The 14,668-nt window shown below is 38.3% G+C and overlaps 1 protein-coding gene across 1 annotated transcript in view; it reads left to right on the forward strand.

Annotated features, from left to right (window-relative positions):
* The window catches only part of Asb9 (ankyrin repeat and SOCS box containing 9), a 41,583-nt gene that overhangs the window by 3,660 nt on the left and 23,255 nt on the right, over positions 1-14,668 (forward strand). Inside the window, exon 2 of the mRNA XM_074064258.1 lies at positions 13,422-13,501. Coding sequence (XP_073920359.1) covers positions 13,422-13,501 — 80 coding nt within the window. The remainder of the gene's footprint in view (positions 1-13,421; positions 13,502-14,668) is intronic.

The raw sequence follows: 14,668 nt of genomic DNA on the forward strand, positions 1-14,668 counted from the left end.
CCAGTCTCCCTCCTTTCCTTTCTCCCTCTCTGTTTGTCCTGGAATCAAACAAAGGTTCACTGTGATTGTTAACACAGCAGCAGATCCTCTCCGATGTTGGCTTATGCTACTGAATCCACCAATACCATGTCCCAAAGACTGAAGGCAGATTTCCCACACACCTCCAGAACAACTAAACTTCTCTGTTTTTCCTCTTGATCTTGAAAAATGTTTCCTAAGGTGGATAGATTTATACTACTGCCCAACATTCAGTGGAGCTCTCAGAGCTTTGTTAATGGCTCTTTTCAGAATGTACCAATTAGTGCATTTAAAAACTCTCCTGAAATAATGGAAATTTTACAAATCATTCCAGAAAGTACAATAAAAATGAAATGGCAGCCTTCCTAATGTGCTGTACTTTTGACAAACATTTTCTTAAAAAAAAAAAAAAGGTGAGTTTAATAGCACTAATTGGAAGACTTGTAGAATGGCCTCGTTACAAGAGTTCCCTGCTTCATTTTACCTATAATCTACACCATTGGATCCATGATGTTACTAGTGACCTCATTTGGCATCTATTTTATGGCAGCAAAACCAATAGACTGGCCGAGTAAGTGTTGGGAAAGAATCCTTAATAAGTGCAAGGACTTGTACAATGTGTTACATGCAGATAACGATGATGTGTTTCAAAGACATTGGAGGAGTCGATAGAAAAGGGTATTGTAACCTTGAGTTTCCCCTTTATCTATTAGATGCTCATCTACCATGAGCATCATCCATATTCTGTGGAGAAAGTAGGTCTTCTTCTCTGCTCATTCTGCTCTTTTCAGCTGCCAGTTAACAGGAAGGCAGGTGAGGCTGCTTTCAGGTTTAACTGGGCATGTGTTGATCCTACAGCTGCTTGAAGTATGGGCTCTGGAAATGCCAGGAGAAGTGCTTACAGGTACTCCCAGGCAGACCTTCATTTGGGTTTCAGCTCTCTCTTCAGTGTTTTCCACAGCAAAAGAGTGTGTGTGGACCAATCCATGTTGGAAGTTGCGGTGCTTATTGAACTCTGTGTGTGTGTGTACACACATGAATGTGCAATCTATGCTACCTGAATGTTATGAAAATGTTAACATGTTAACCTACCCATTGTCACTGTTCAAGGTTTTATATAATCATTCAATTTTCTAAGACCTGCCAATGCTAAAGTCCTTGTATAAATTTAAGATGGATTTGGTCTTTACCAAGAGCCGATGTCTTTCTTCTGGGTAGGAGCATAGGAATACTGTGACAAACTTAATAAATCTTAAACTGAAATGACTTTTAAGTTAGAAGGGGAAGCTTCCTACATTGCTGATGGAAATATAAAATGGAAAATAGTCTCAAAAGGCTAAACACTGTATTACCATATCATATAGCAATTCCACTCTTAGGTATATACACAAGAGAATTAAAAAAACATATCCACTCAAAAGCTAGTACATGAATGTTGTTATAGCATCATTAATAATAATCCAAAGTGGAAAAAAACACCAATTTCCATCAATTGATGAATAAATAAAGAAAACATGGTCTATCCATATGGATATTTGACCAATGAAGGAAATACTAATACATGCTACAACGTGGACGAATCTTGAAATATGTTAAAGAACAGAGCAAGTTATAAAGGACCACATATTGTATGGTTACACTTCTATGAAATGTCTAGAATAGGCAAATCCATAAATACAGAGAGTAGATCAGTAGTTGCCAGGGGCTGGGGGAAGTGTTAATGTGGAATGAATGCCAATGGGCATAGAATGTTTTTTGGGGGTGATGAAATTGTTGTGTTGGTTGTACAACTCTGAATATAATGAAAAACATTGAACAGTACACTTTAAGTGGGTAAATTGTATAGTATATGAATTATAGCTCAATAAAGGTGTTAGCTAGCTAGCTAGTTTCAGACATTAGTGTTGTCAGCCCCATACTTTGTGTTCCAGGATAACATGCTATACATTTGAAAGATACAGGCTGTCTCTGCTCTATAAATACTACTTTCTGCATGGGTGCAAAGCATCAGGTACCCTTTGTTTTTCTCTTGGAGAAGTACATAATTCTTTATTTGCCCTAGGAGGAGTAATGGTTCCATGATGAACTAATAGGAAGTAAACCCCATTTTTGTCTACATTTAATAGTATAGTCACAACATTTTTATGAAATTGGAACAGAATTACAGTTTAGGACATACATTATCTGCCTGGACTGTTTAGGCTGTCAACTTTTTTTTTTCATTTTTCTTTTATTATTCATATGTGCATACAAGGCTTGGTTCATTTCTCCCCCCTGCCCCCACCCCCTCCCTTACCACCCACTCTGCCCCCTTCCTCTCCCCCCCCCAATACCCAGCAGAAACTATTTTGCCCTTATTTCTAATTTTGTTGTAGAGAGTATAAGCAATAATAGGAAGGAACAAGGGTTTTTGCTGGTTGAGATAAGGATAGCTATACAGGGCATTGACTCACATTGATTTCCTGTGCGTGGGTGTTACCTTCTAGGTTAATTCTTTTTGATCTAACCTTTTCTCTAGTACCTGTTCCCCTTTTCCTATTGGCCTCAGTTGCTTTAAGGTATCTGCTTTAGTTTCTCTGCGTTAAGGGCAACAAATGCTAGCTAGTTTTTTAGGTGTCTTACCTATCCTCACCCCTCCCTTGTGTGCTCTCGCTTTTATCATGTGCTCATAGTCCAATCCCCTTGTTGTGTTTGCTCTTGATCTAATGTCCACATATGAGGGAGAACATACGATTTTTAGTTTTTTGAGCCAGGCTAACCTCACTCAGAATGATGTGCTCCAATTCCATCCATTTACCAGCGATTGATAGCATTTCGTTCTTCTTCATGGCTGCATAAAATTCCATTGTGTATAGATACCACATTTTCTTAATCCATTCGTCAGTGCTGGGGCATCTTGGCTGTTTCCGTAACTTGGCTATTGTGAATAGTGCTGCAATAAACATGGATGTGCAGGTGCCTCTGGAGTAACAGTCTTTTGGGTATATCCCCAAGAGTGGTATTGCTGGATCAAATGGTAGATCGATGTCCAGCTTTTTAAGTAGCCTCCAAATTTTTTTCCAGAGTGGTTGTACTAGTCTACATTCCCACCAACAGTGTAAGAGGGTTCCTTTTTCCCCGCATCCTCGCCAACACCTGTTGTTGGTGGTGTTGCTGATGATGGCTATTCTAACAGGGGTGAGGTGGAATCTTAGTGTGGTTTTAATTTGCATTTCCTTTATTGCTAGAGATGGTGAGCATTTTTTCATGTGTTTTCTGGCCATTTGAATTTCTTCTTTTGAGAAAGTTCTGTTTAGTTCACCTGCCCATTTCTTTATTGGTTCATTAGTTTTGGGAGAATTTAGTTTTTTAAGTTCCCTGTATATTCTGGTTATCAGTCCTTTGTCTGATGTATAGTTGGCAAATATTTTCTCCCACTCTGTGGGTGTTCTCTTCAGTTTAGAGACCATTTCTTTTGATGAACAGAAGCTTTTTAGTTTTATGAGGTCCCATTTATCTATGCTATCTCTTAGTTGCTGTGCTGCTGGGGTTTCATTGAGAAAGTTCTTACCTATACCTACTAACTCCAGAGTATTTCCTACTCTTTCTTGTATCAACTTAAGAGTTTGGGGTCTGATATTCAGATCCTTGATCCATTTTGAGTTAATCTTGGTATAGGGTGATATACATGGATCTAGTTTCAGTTTTTTGCAGACTGCTAACCAGTTTTCCCAGCAGTTTTTGTTGAAGAGGCTGCTATTTCTCCATCGTATATTTTTAGCTCCTTTGTCAAAGATAAGTTGCTTATAGTTGTGTGGCTTCATATCTGGGTCCTCTATTCTGTTCCACTGGTCTTCATGTCTGTTTTTGTGCCAGTACCATGCTGTTTTTATTATTATTGCTTTGTAATATAGTTTGAAGTCAGGTATTGTGATACCTCCTGCATTGTTCTTTTGACTGAGTATTGCCTTGGCTATTCGTGGCCTCTTGTGTTTCCATATAAATTTAACAGTAGATTTTTCAATCTCTTTGATGAATGTCATTGGAATTTTGATGGGAATTGCATTAAACATGTAGATTACTTTTGGGAGTATAGACATATTTACTATGTTGATTCTACCAATTCATGAGCATGGGAGATCTCTCCACTTTCTATAGTCTTCCTCAATCTCTTTCTTCAGAAGTGTATAGTTTTCCTTGTAGAGGTCTTTCACATCTTTTGTTAGGTTTACACCTAGGTATTTGATTTTTTTTGAGGCTATTGTAAATGGAATTGTTTTCATACATTCTTTTTCCGTTTGCTCATTGTTAGTGTATAGAAATGCTAATGATTTTTCTATGTTGATTTTATATCCTGCTACCTTGCTATAGCTATTGATGATGTCTAGAAGCTTCTGAGTAGAGTTTTTTGGGTCTTTAAGGTATAGGATCATGTCGTCTGCAAATAGGGATATTTTGACAGTTTCTTTACCTATTTGTATTCCTTTTATTCCTTCTTCTTGCCTAATTGCTCTGGCTAGGAATTCCAGTACTATGTTGAATAGGAGTGGAGATAGTGGGCATCCTTGTCTGGTTCCTGATTTTAGAGGGAATGGTTTTAATTTTTCTCCGTTAAGTATAATGCTGGCTGTAGGTTTGTCATATATAGCTTTTATAATGTTGAGGAACTTTCCTTCTATTCCTAGTTTTCTTAGAGCTTTTATCATGAAGTGGTGTTGGATCTTATCAAAGGCTTTTTCTGCATCTATTGAGATGATCAAGTGGTTTTTGTCTTTGCTTCTGTTAATGTGGTTTATTACGTTTATTGATTTTCGTATGTTGAACCACCCCTGCATCCCTGGGATGAAGCCTACCTGGTCGTGGTGAATAATCTTTTTGATGTGTTGCTGAATTCGATTTGCCATTATTTTGTTGAGGATTTTTGCATCAATGTTCATTAAGGAGATTGGCCTATAGTTCTCCTTTTTGGAGGTGTCTTTGCCTGGTTTTGGGATAAGTGTAATAGTGGCTTCATAAAATGTGTTTGGCAGTTTTCCTTCCCTTTCTATTTCATGGAACAGTTTAAGGAGGGTTGGTATCAGTTCTTCTTTAAAGGTCTGATAGAATTCAGCAGAGAATCCATCAGGTCCTGGACTTTTCTTTTTGGGGAGACTCTTGATTGCTGCTTCAATTTCATTTTGTGTTATAGGTCTATTCAGGTGATTAATTTCCTTTGGTTCAGTTTTGGATGATCATATGTATCTAGAAATCTGTCCATTTCTTTTAGATTTTCAAATTTATTTGAATATAGGTTCTCAAAGTAGTCTCTGATGATTTCCTGGACTTCCATGGTGTTTGTTGTTATCTCCCCTTTTGCATTCCTGATTCTACTAATTTGGGTTTTTTCTCTCCTCATTTTAGTCAGGTTTGCCAGGGGTCTATCGATCTTGTTTATTTTTTCAAAGAACCAACTTTTTGTTTCATTAATTCTTTGTATGGTTTTTTTGGTTTCTATTTCATTGATTTCAGCTCTTATTTTTATTATTTCTCTCCTTCTATTTGTTTTGGGATTTGCTTGTTCTTGTTTTTCTAGGAGTTTGAGATGTATCATTAGGTCATTGATTTGGGATCTTTCAATCTTTTTAATATATGCACTCATGGCTATAAACTTTCCTCTCAAGACTGCCTTAGCTGTGTCCCATAGGTTCTGGTAGGTTGTGTTTTCATTTTCATTGACTTCTAGGAACTTTTTAATTTCCTCTTTTATTGCATCGATGATCCATTCTTCATTAAGTAATGAGTTATTTAGTTTCCAGCTGTTTGCATGTTTTTTGTCTTTACTTTTGTTGTTGAGTTCTACTTTTACTGCATTGTGGTCAGATAGTATGCATGGTATTATTTCTATTTTCTTATATTTGCTGAGGCTTGCTTTGTGCCCTAGGATATGATCTATTTTGGAGAAGGTTCCATGGGCTGCTGAGAAGAATGTATATTGTGTAGAGGTTGGATGAAATGTTCTGTAGACATCTACTAGGTCCACTTGATCTATTGCATATTTTAGATCTTGGATTTCTTTATTGAGTTTTTGTTTGGATGACCTATCTATTGATGATAATGGAGTGTTAAAGTCTCCCACAACCACTGTGTTGGCGTTTATATATGCTTTTAGGTCTTTCAGGGTATGTTTGATGAAATTGGGTGCGTTGACATTGGGTGCGTACAGATTGATGATTATTATTTCCTTTTGGTCTATTTCCCCTTTTATTAGTATGGAATGTCCTTCTTTATCTCGTTTGATCAATGTAGGTTTGAAGTCTACTTTGTCAGAGATAAGTATTGCTACTCCTGCTTGTTTTCAGGGGCCATTGGCTTGGTAAATCTTCTTCCAGCCTTTCATCCTAAGCATATGCTTATTTCTGTCGGTGAGATGAGTCTCCTGTAAGCAACAAATTGTTGGATCTTCTTTTTTAATCCATTTTGTCAAACGGTGTCTTTTGATGGGTGAATTAAGTCCATTAACATTAAGTGTTAGTACTGATAGGTATGTGGTGATTCCTGCCATTTAGTTATCTTAGTTGTTTGAAGGTTTGATTGTGTGTACCTAACTTGATGTTACTCTCTACTGTCTTGCTTTTTCTTATCCTGTGGTTTGGTGCTGCCTGCCTTTTCATGGTTAAGTTGGGTGTCACTTTCTGTGTGCAGGATCCCTTGCAGAATCTTTTGTAATGGTGGCTTTGTGGTCACATATTGTTTTAGTTTCTGCTTATCATGGAAGACTTTTATTGCTCCATCTATTTTGAATGATAGCTTTGCTGGGTAGAGTATCCTGGGGTTGAAGTTATTTTCATTCAGTGCCCGGAAGATCTCACCCCACGCTCTTCTTGCTTTTAATGTTTCTGTTGAGAAGTCTGCTGTGATTTTGATGGGTTTACCTTTGTATGTTATTTGTTTTTTCTCTCTTGCAGCCTTCAATATTCTTTCCTTAGTTTCTGAACTTGTTGTTTTAATGATGATATGTCGTGGAGTAGTTCTATTTTGATCTGGTCTGTTTGGTGTCCTGGAGGCCTCTTGCATTTGTATGGGAATATCTTTCTCTAGATTTGGGAAATTTTCCGTTATTATTTTGTTGAATATATTACGCATTCCCTTCGCTTGCACCTCTTCTCCTTCTTCGATGCCCATGATTCTCAAGTTTGGTCTTTTGATGGAGTCGGTGAGTTCTTGCATTTTCTTTTCACAGGTCTTGAGTTGTTTAATTAGTAGTTCTTCAGTTTTTCCTTTAATTACCATTTCATCTTCAAGTTCTGAGATTCTGTCTTCTGTTTGTTCTATTCTGCTGGATTGGCCTTCCGTTTTGTTTTGCAGTTCTGTTTCGTTCTTTTTTCTGAGGTTTTCCATATCCTGGCTGTTTTCTTCTTTATTGTTGTCTATTTTTGTCCTGAGTTCATTTATCCATTTATTCATTGTGTTCTCTCTTTCATTTTGGTGTTTATACAGTGCTTCTATGGTTTCCTTTATTTCTTCTTTTGCTTTTTCAAATTCTCTATTTTTATTGTCTTGGAATTTCTTGAGTGTCTCCTGTACATTTTGGTTGACCCTATCCAGTATCATCTCTATAAAATTCTCATTGAGTACTTGTAGTATGTCTTCTTTTAAATTATTCTTGTAGGCTTCATTGGGTCCTTTGGCATAGTTTATCTTCATTTTGTTGGAGTCTGGCTCTGAGTTTCTGTTCTCTTCATTCCCCTCTGGTTCCTGTACTAATTTTTTGCTGTGGGGAAACTGTTTTCCTTGTTTTTTCTGTCTTCCTGTCATTGTCCTTGGTGTTGTTACTGTCCCTGTACTGTGTGTAATTAAGTATTTTCTAGCTTGTAATAATAACAATGGTAATATTGAGAATGGAAGAGTGAGCTGAGATGGAAAGCAAGAAGTTAAAGAAAAGGGGAAAACAAATATACAGACAAGAGGGAGAAAGCAGAACAAGGTATCAGACAAGAGAGTTTCAAAGGTATAAACAGGGAGTGTTAGTGTACTAATGGACAGTAAGCTGAACAGACAATAGAGTGACAGAGAGAGGATTGAAAATCAAAGATAAAAAAAAATAAGTATATGAAAGTAATATCTATTTATAAAAATGAATTAAAATAAAATGGAAAATAGAAAATTAAAAAAAACAAAAAAAACCAAAAAACCAAAAAACTTCCAAGTTTATATGCAATGCAATTTCAGTCTTAATAATTTGGATGTCCGTCTCAGTCTCCAGTCCTGGAGTTGGTGCCTCAGATGTTGTTCTGAGTTGTCTCATCAAAGGGGATGCATAAAGTAGAACAAAACTACACTCACACACACACAGAAGAAAAAAAAAAAGCCCCACCAAGTGTCCCCAGTTCAAATGCAATACAGTTTCAGTAAGTTTTTCGGCTTGCAGGTGTAATTCGGTTGTTCTCTCATCAAAGGTAGGGAGAAAAAGAAAAAAAAGTGTCTGGAGGCAGTTCTGAGAGTGGTGTCTGCAACTGTGGCTTGCCTGCCTGCTGCTCTCAGCCTGTAGCTGGCGGCGTTATTTATGCAGATCTCTGGGGTGAGCTTAGCACTCACCTGGTCCCACAGGCTTTGTTTGCTCAGAGTTCTCCTGTGCGGGGGAGGGGGGCCTCTGCTACAGGCTTTCCCCTTTCCAAGCACTGGGAAAGGCGACACTGCCCCGCGTTGTCAGGCCTGCGTGTTTATTTACAGTTCACGTGGGAAGTGGGTCTTCCCTCCTCTCACAAGCGTCCCCGCTCCTGGTTGCTGGGCGCCCCGCTCCTGCCAGAGCCTCTCTGGCCCGCCCGGCTCGTTTATTTACAGTCCCGGGAAGGCTTCCCTTCCCCCAATCTTCAGCGCTCAGGGCGCCCCACCCTCTTTCCAGCGTGTCTTAACTGTTCTTATTGCTTAGTACTCAGTTTCTCTTTTTTTCCCGGGTGGAGGTCAGTCTGTCCAGGGGGCTATGCTGCTCTGGCCCAGGCTTGTCTGTGGGGGAACCGCGGTACCGCGAAGCTCACCTGGTCCGCGTCTTCCCAAGCCGTATGGGCAACGGCCACTGGCGGCCCCGGGGCCTCCTCGGTTCTCCGTTTAACGTGAAGTGGAGATTCTCTGCACCGGCTGGAGGTGTGGAGGAGTCAAAGTTATGCCTTTTCTCGGTGATTATGCCTGCAAAGTGTGTCTCCAGCGTCTCTCCAAGATTTCACTATAGGAGGGTCGCTTTCTGCTTCCTACCTCTAGCCGCCATCTTGGAATTCCGGGTCTGGTGAGCATTTTTTCATGTGTTTTCTGGCCATTTGAATTTCTTCTTTTGAGAAAGTTCTGTTTAGTTCACATGCCCATTTCTTTATTGGTTCATTAGTTTTGGGAGAATTTAGTTTTTTAAGTTCCTTGTATATTCTGGTTATCAGTCCTTTGTCTGATGTATAATTGGCAAATATTTTCTCCCACTCTGTGGGTGGTGTCTTCAGTTTAGAGACCATTTCTTTTGATGAACAGAAGCTTTTTAGTTTTATGAGGTCCCATTTATCTATGCTATCTCTTAGTTGCTGTGCTGCTGGGGTTTCATTGAGAAAGTTCTTACCTATACCTACTAACTCCAGAGTATTTCCTACTCTTTCTTGTATCAACTTAAGAGTTTGGGGTCTGATATTAAGATCCTTGATCCATTTTGAGTTAATCTTGGTATAGGGTGATATACATGGATCTAGTTTCAGTTTTTTGCAGACTGCTAACCAGTTTTCCCAGCAGTTTTTGTTGAAGAGGCTGCTATTTCTCCATCGTATATTTTTAGCTCCTTTGTCAAAGATAAGTTGCTTATAGTTGTGTGGCTTCATATCTGGGTCCTCTATTCTGTTCCACTGGTCTTCCTGTTTGTTTTTGTGCCAGTACCATGCTGTTTTTATTGTTATTGCTTTGTAATATAGTTTGAAGTCAGGTATTGTGATACCTCCTGCATTGTTCTTTTGACTGAGTATTGCCTTGGCTATTCGTGGCCTCTTGTGTTTCCATATAAATTTAACAGTAGATTTTTCAATCTCTTTAATGAATGTCATTGGAATTTTGATGGGAATTGCATTAAACATGTAGATTACTTTTGGGAGTATCGACATTTTTACTATGTTGATTCTACCAATCCATGAGCATGGGAGATCTCTCCACTTTCTATAGTCTTCCTCAATCTCTTTCTTCAGAAGTGTATAGTTTTCCTTGTAGAGGTCTTTCACATCTTTTGTTAGGTTTACACCTAGGTATTTGATTTTGTTTGAGGCTATTGTAAATGGAATTGTTTTCATACATTCTTTTTCCGTTTGCTCATTGTTAGTGTATAGAAATGCTAATGATTTTTCTATGTTGATTTTATATCCTGCTACCTTGCTATAGCTATTGATGATGTCTAGAAGCTTCTGAGTAGAGTTTTTTGGGTCTTTAAGGTATAGGATCATGTCATTTGCAAATAGGGATATTTTGACAGTTTCTTTACCTATTTGTATTCCTTTTATTCCTTCTTCTTGCCTAATTGCTCTGGCTAGGAATTCCAGTACTATGTTGAATAGGAGTGGAGATAGTGGGCATCCTTGTCTGGTTCCTGATTTTAGAGGGAATGGTTTTAATTTTTCTCCATTAAGTATAATGCTGGCTGTAGGTTTGTCATATATAGCTTTTATAATGTTGAGGAACTTTCCTTCTATTCCTAGTTTTCTTAGAGCTTTTATCATGAAATGATGTTGGATCTTATCAAAGGCTTTTTCTGCATCTATTGAGATGATCAAGTGGTTTTTGTCTTGTTAATGTGGTTTATTACGTTTATTGATTTTCATATGTTGAACCACCCCTGCATCCCTGGGATGAATAGGCTGTCAACTTTAATCATCTTAGGTAGCTTTAAGAAAGTTGAGGAATATGGCAGCTGTATTTCTTAGCAGTGCACTTGGAAACAATGGATTAATCATTACACTCATGGAAATCCATTAGGGTACATTTGCAAATCAATTTAAAACTGATTTTCAAACCTTTCTCAATTTTTGGCTCTTCTCAAGATTTTGTGTGAATGGTATATTGCATTATCAGTACCTTTTAGTTCTAATTTGGAGCAAGATCTTTCTGTATCTGTAGTCTGGATTTTAGCTAAGCCCTGGAAGCAGCAGTATTTTTCCTGAGAGAATTAGGAACCTCAGAAAATGCTATCCGGACATTTAGTATCTGTTGAGGCTAAGGTTTTGGAGATAGGAAAAGCTATTTCAATTAAGGTGCCTTTGCCTTAAGACCTTAGTGACTCCAGAAAGAAAGTACTGGATGGGCAGTGTTGTAGGCAGCTCATTCATCTTCCTCTTACTAAATGCTTAGTGAATCCATCCGGAAGGATGATAATTTGCTCACTGGGACAGATTTTCCAGAGCATTGATGGTTCCAGGTGGCAGGCAGGCTTTAGTCAACACATGTTAAATTCAAAGTGTTCTTAATGGCCTTTTAGTTTGCAAGACATTAGTAACTACCCTGGTTTTTGGTGTTTCCTCAGCTTTGAGGAGAGCTTAGCTCCCATGCAAAGCCAAACTGATATCAGACCATTCTACCTCGTTTGTATGTTGTGTGTTGACCAAAGCAGGCAGAGTTGCAGCTGCCAGCTCAAGTGAACCGCCTCACATTCTGACTTCCTGCATCTATTTGGTCTTGAAATCAGATGCAGTGCTAGCTGAGAAGCAAATCTGGTCTATGCTTCACTCACTTATATCTACACTTAGTTATCAGGACAGAGGAAAGGACTTAATGTGTCAGGATAGGGTTTAAAGGCTTCTTCCCTGAGAGTTTGTATTCCTCCTAAATGGTTGTAGGATAAATTTGCTATTTTAAAAGACAATGATTATGGGGTGTAATCCAGACTCTGGTATTAGAACAAGATAATAATAGTAGCTAATATGAATTGAGCCATGAAAGTATATTGCTGTCCTCACTTTACCAAAAAGGAAACTGAAGGTCAGAGCATGTTCAGGAACCCATAGCTCAGAAGAGGTCAAGTGGGTCGGAATTCAGAACTTTCTTTTAACTACATAGGCTTGCTGCTTTTGGGGGGGGCAGCTAAATAATGTCCCTGTCTCAAGGTCAAAATGAACTCTTATTTGTGCTTAATGATTGGGACAGGAGGTAACCTATAAATAGATAGGGTTTTGTTTAGATTCAATTGCAAGCCTAATGGTGTATGTAATTACATGATTACTACTATTAGGATATGGTACTGTTTGCTGAGATGCCAAAGTTTGTGTTTCAGGCAGGAAACTAGACTGGCAACCACAGCTGAACACACTAATGCTGGTAATTAATGAAGCTCCCGCTTAACTAAATGAGCCATTTGTCTTTGAAACCAGTGTGAGAATGGAAGTGCAGTCATCTGTCATCCCAACTTGCCTCTTTTAAAAGAGAAGTTTAAATTAAATTTATTTTAAATTGGTCCATAAGAACAATTGTACATACTTATGGGGTACGATGTGATGTTATGATATCCATTGATCTATGATATCCATCGTGTAGTGTTTAAATCAGGTTGAACACAGCTGGCTCCTCAAATGTTATTTCTTTCTTTTTTTTTTGGCAGTTACCGGGGTTTGAACTCAGGGCTTTACACTTGCTAGGCAAGTGCTCTACTGCTTGAGCCACTCCTCTGGCCCAAATTTTGTTGTTAGTTTTTTTTTTTTTTTTTTGGTGGTACTGGGGTTTGAACTCAAGTCCTCACACTTGCTAGGTAGGCTTTCTACCACTTGAGCCACTCCAGCAGTTCCAAATGTCCATTTCTTTATGGTGAAAACATTGAAAATGCGTTTTTCTACTTTTTGGAATGTATAGTAAGTAATTGTGATCTATAGTTTACCTATAGTCACTCTACTTAGCAGTGGAACACCAGAGCTTCTCACTTCTGGTTATAACTTAGTACCCATTGAAAAACCTTTCTCCATTCCTCCCCATCCTACTCTCCCTGGCCTCTCATAGCCATCATTCTGCTCTTAACTTCTATGGGATTAACTTTTTTAGATTCTACATATGAGAGAGATCATGTCTTTCTGTTTTCATGTGCTTGCTTCTGTTTTCCCAATCTGCCTCTTTTGTCCTTAGTTTAGGTACTGACCGTAGTTCATTATCTATTCAGACATTTTAAATGAACTGTGAACAAGAAACATCACTAGGGGCTGGGAGTATGGCTCAAATGGTTAGATCACTTGCTGAGCACATGCAAGACCCTGAGTTCAAAACCACAGTATTATTAAAAAAAAAACTAAAAAAGGAGCATCACTAGAGGGAGAAAAATACTGAAGTGATGAAAAGAAGTTTGGTGTGTGACTCCTGTCTCCATCCAGGACCCATCTTATTGACAGGCAAGGATGAACCTTCCAGTATAAGCGCATTAGTGGGATGTAATCCACTCTTCCCTTTCCATATAGATGTCGTGTCTGATTGGTCCCCTTTGCATGATGCTGCGATCCATGGACGTCTCCTGACTCTGAGGAGCCTCATCAACCAGGTAGCTCTTTGAAAAAATATTTAACATATCCTACTGCTGTACCAAACAGAAAAAAGAAGAATCATAAACTAATACTAAAACACAAATTTCCTCTTTAAGCAAAATGAGGTAAGCTCCATCGTAAATTATCATTTCCTTCTTTGGAAGCTGCCATACCAGAGTACAATTCTAAGTATACAGTAGGTACTATGCTAAGATCTATGAAATGAATAACCAGCAAGTTAGTGCATTCAAGGTGCTTTCACTTTATTCAATAAACTGTATCCTTAAAAGTTATGTAAAACAGCGATTCTCAGCTGCAGTGATTTTGCTCTTCAGGGGACATTTGACAATGTTTGGAGCTATTTTTGGTTGTTATACTGGGGTGGGTGATAATGGCACCTTGTGGGTAGAAACTGGGATGCTGCTAACTCTCTTACAGTGCACAGGACAGCCCTCTCCATCAGAAATTATCCAGCTCAAAATGTCAGTAGTACTGAGCTTGAAAACCCCTGATGTAAAATAAATGTTTGAAAATGCCTTTTTGAATATGCAGTCTTGTAATTTCAAAGACATTTTCAGGTCTGTTAAATCCCCAGTTGACTATGGTATGAATGATTCGATTTTAGTTTCTCTACTCCTCAGGAGTAATTTCTAGTATACATCGATTTGAATTTTGCTGGTTTGAAATTATTGGAAATAGGAGTTCCAGTGGTGCAATCAGTTAGCGTGTGGTATTTGTATGAAATTATTGGTAACTTAGGCAAAGGCACTTTTAAGAAACCAGTTTAAATCACCACTAAAAATCATAATAAAGTTTTTGCTAATGGCTGGTGGAGTGGCTCAAGTGGTAAGAGGGCCTGCCTAGCAAGTGTAAGGCCCTAAGTTCAAACCCCAGTGCCAGCAAAAACAACACAAAAAAACAAAAAAAAAAAACACAAGTTTTTGTTCAGAAATTTCTGTTCTCTAAACTGACAATATACCTTGGTTTTGTTTTGTTTGTTGGTTTTTGCAATGTTGAAGATCAAATCAAGGGCCTTGCCCATGACATATATCTTTAATTTAAGAATGCTTAGCTTTTTTTTTTTTTAAATTATGGACTTCTTTAGCAATCTGGCAAAATCCATGGATCCTTTTTTTTTTTTTTTATAGTATGGAGGTTTGAACTCAGAGCTTGGTAGGAAAGTG

The sequence above is a fragment of the Castor canadensis genome, chromosome X, assembly GCF_047511655.1.
Source record: "Castor canadensis chromosome X, mCasCan1.hap1v2, whole genome shotgun sequence".
NCBI classification, from domain to species: domain Eukaryota; kingdom Metazoa; phylum Chordata; class Mammalia; order Rodentia; family Castoridae; genus Castor; species Castor canadensis.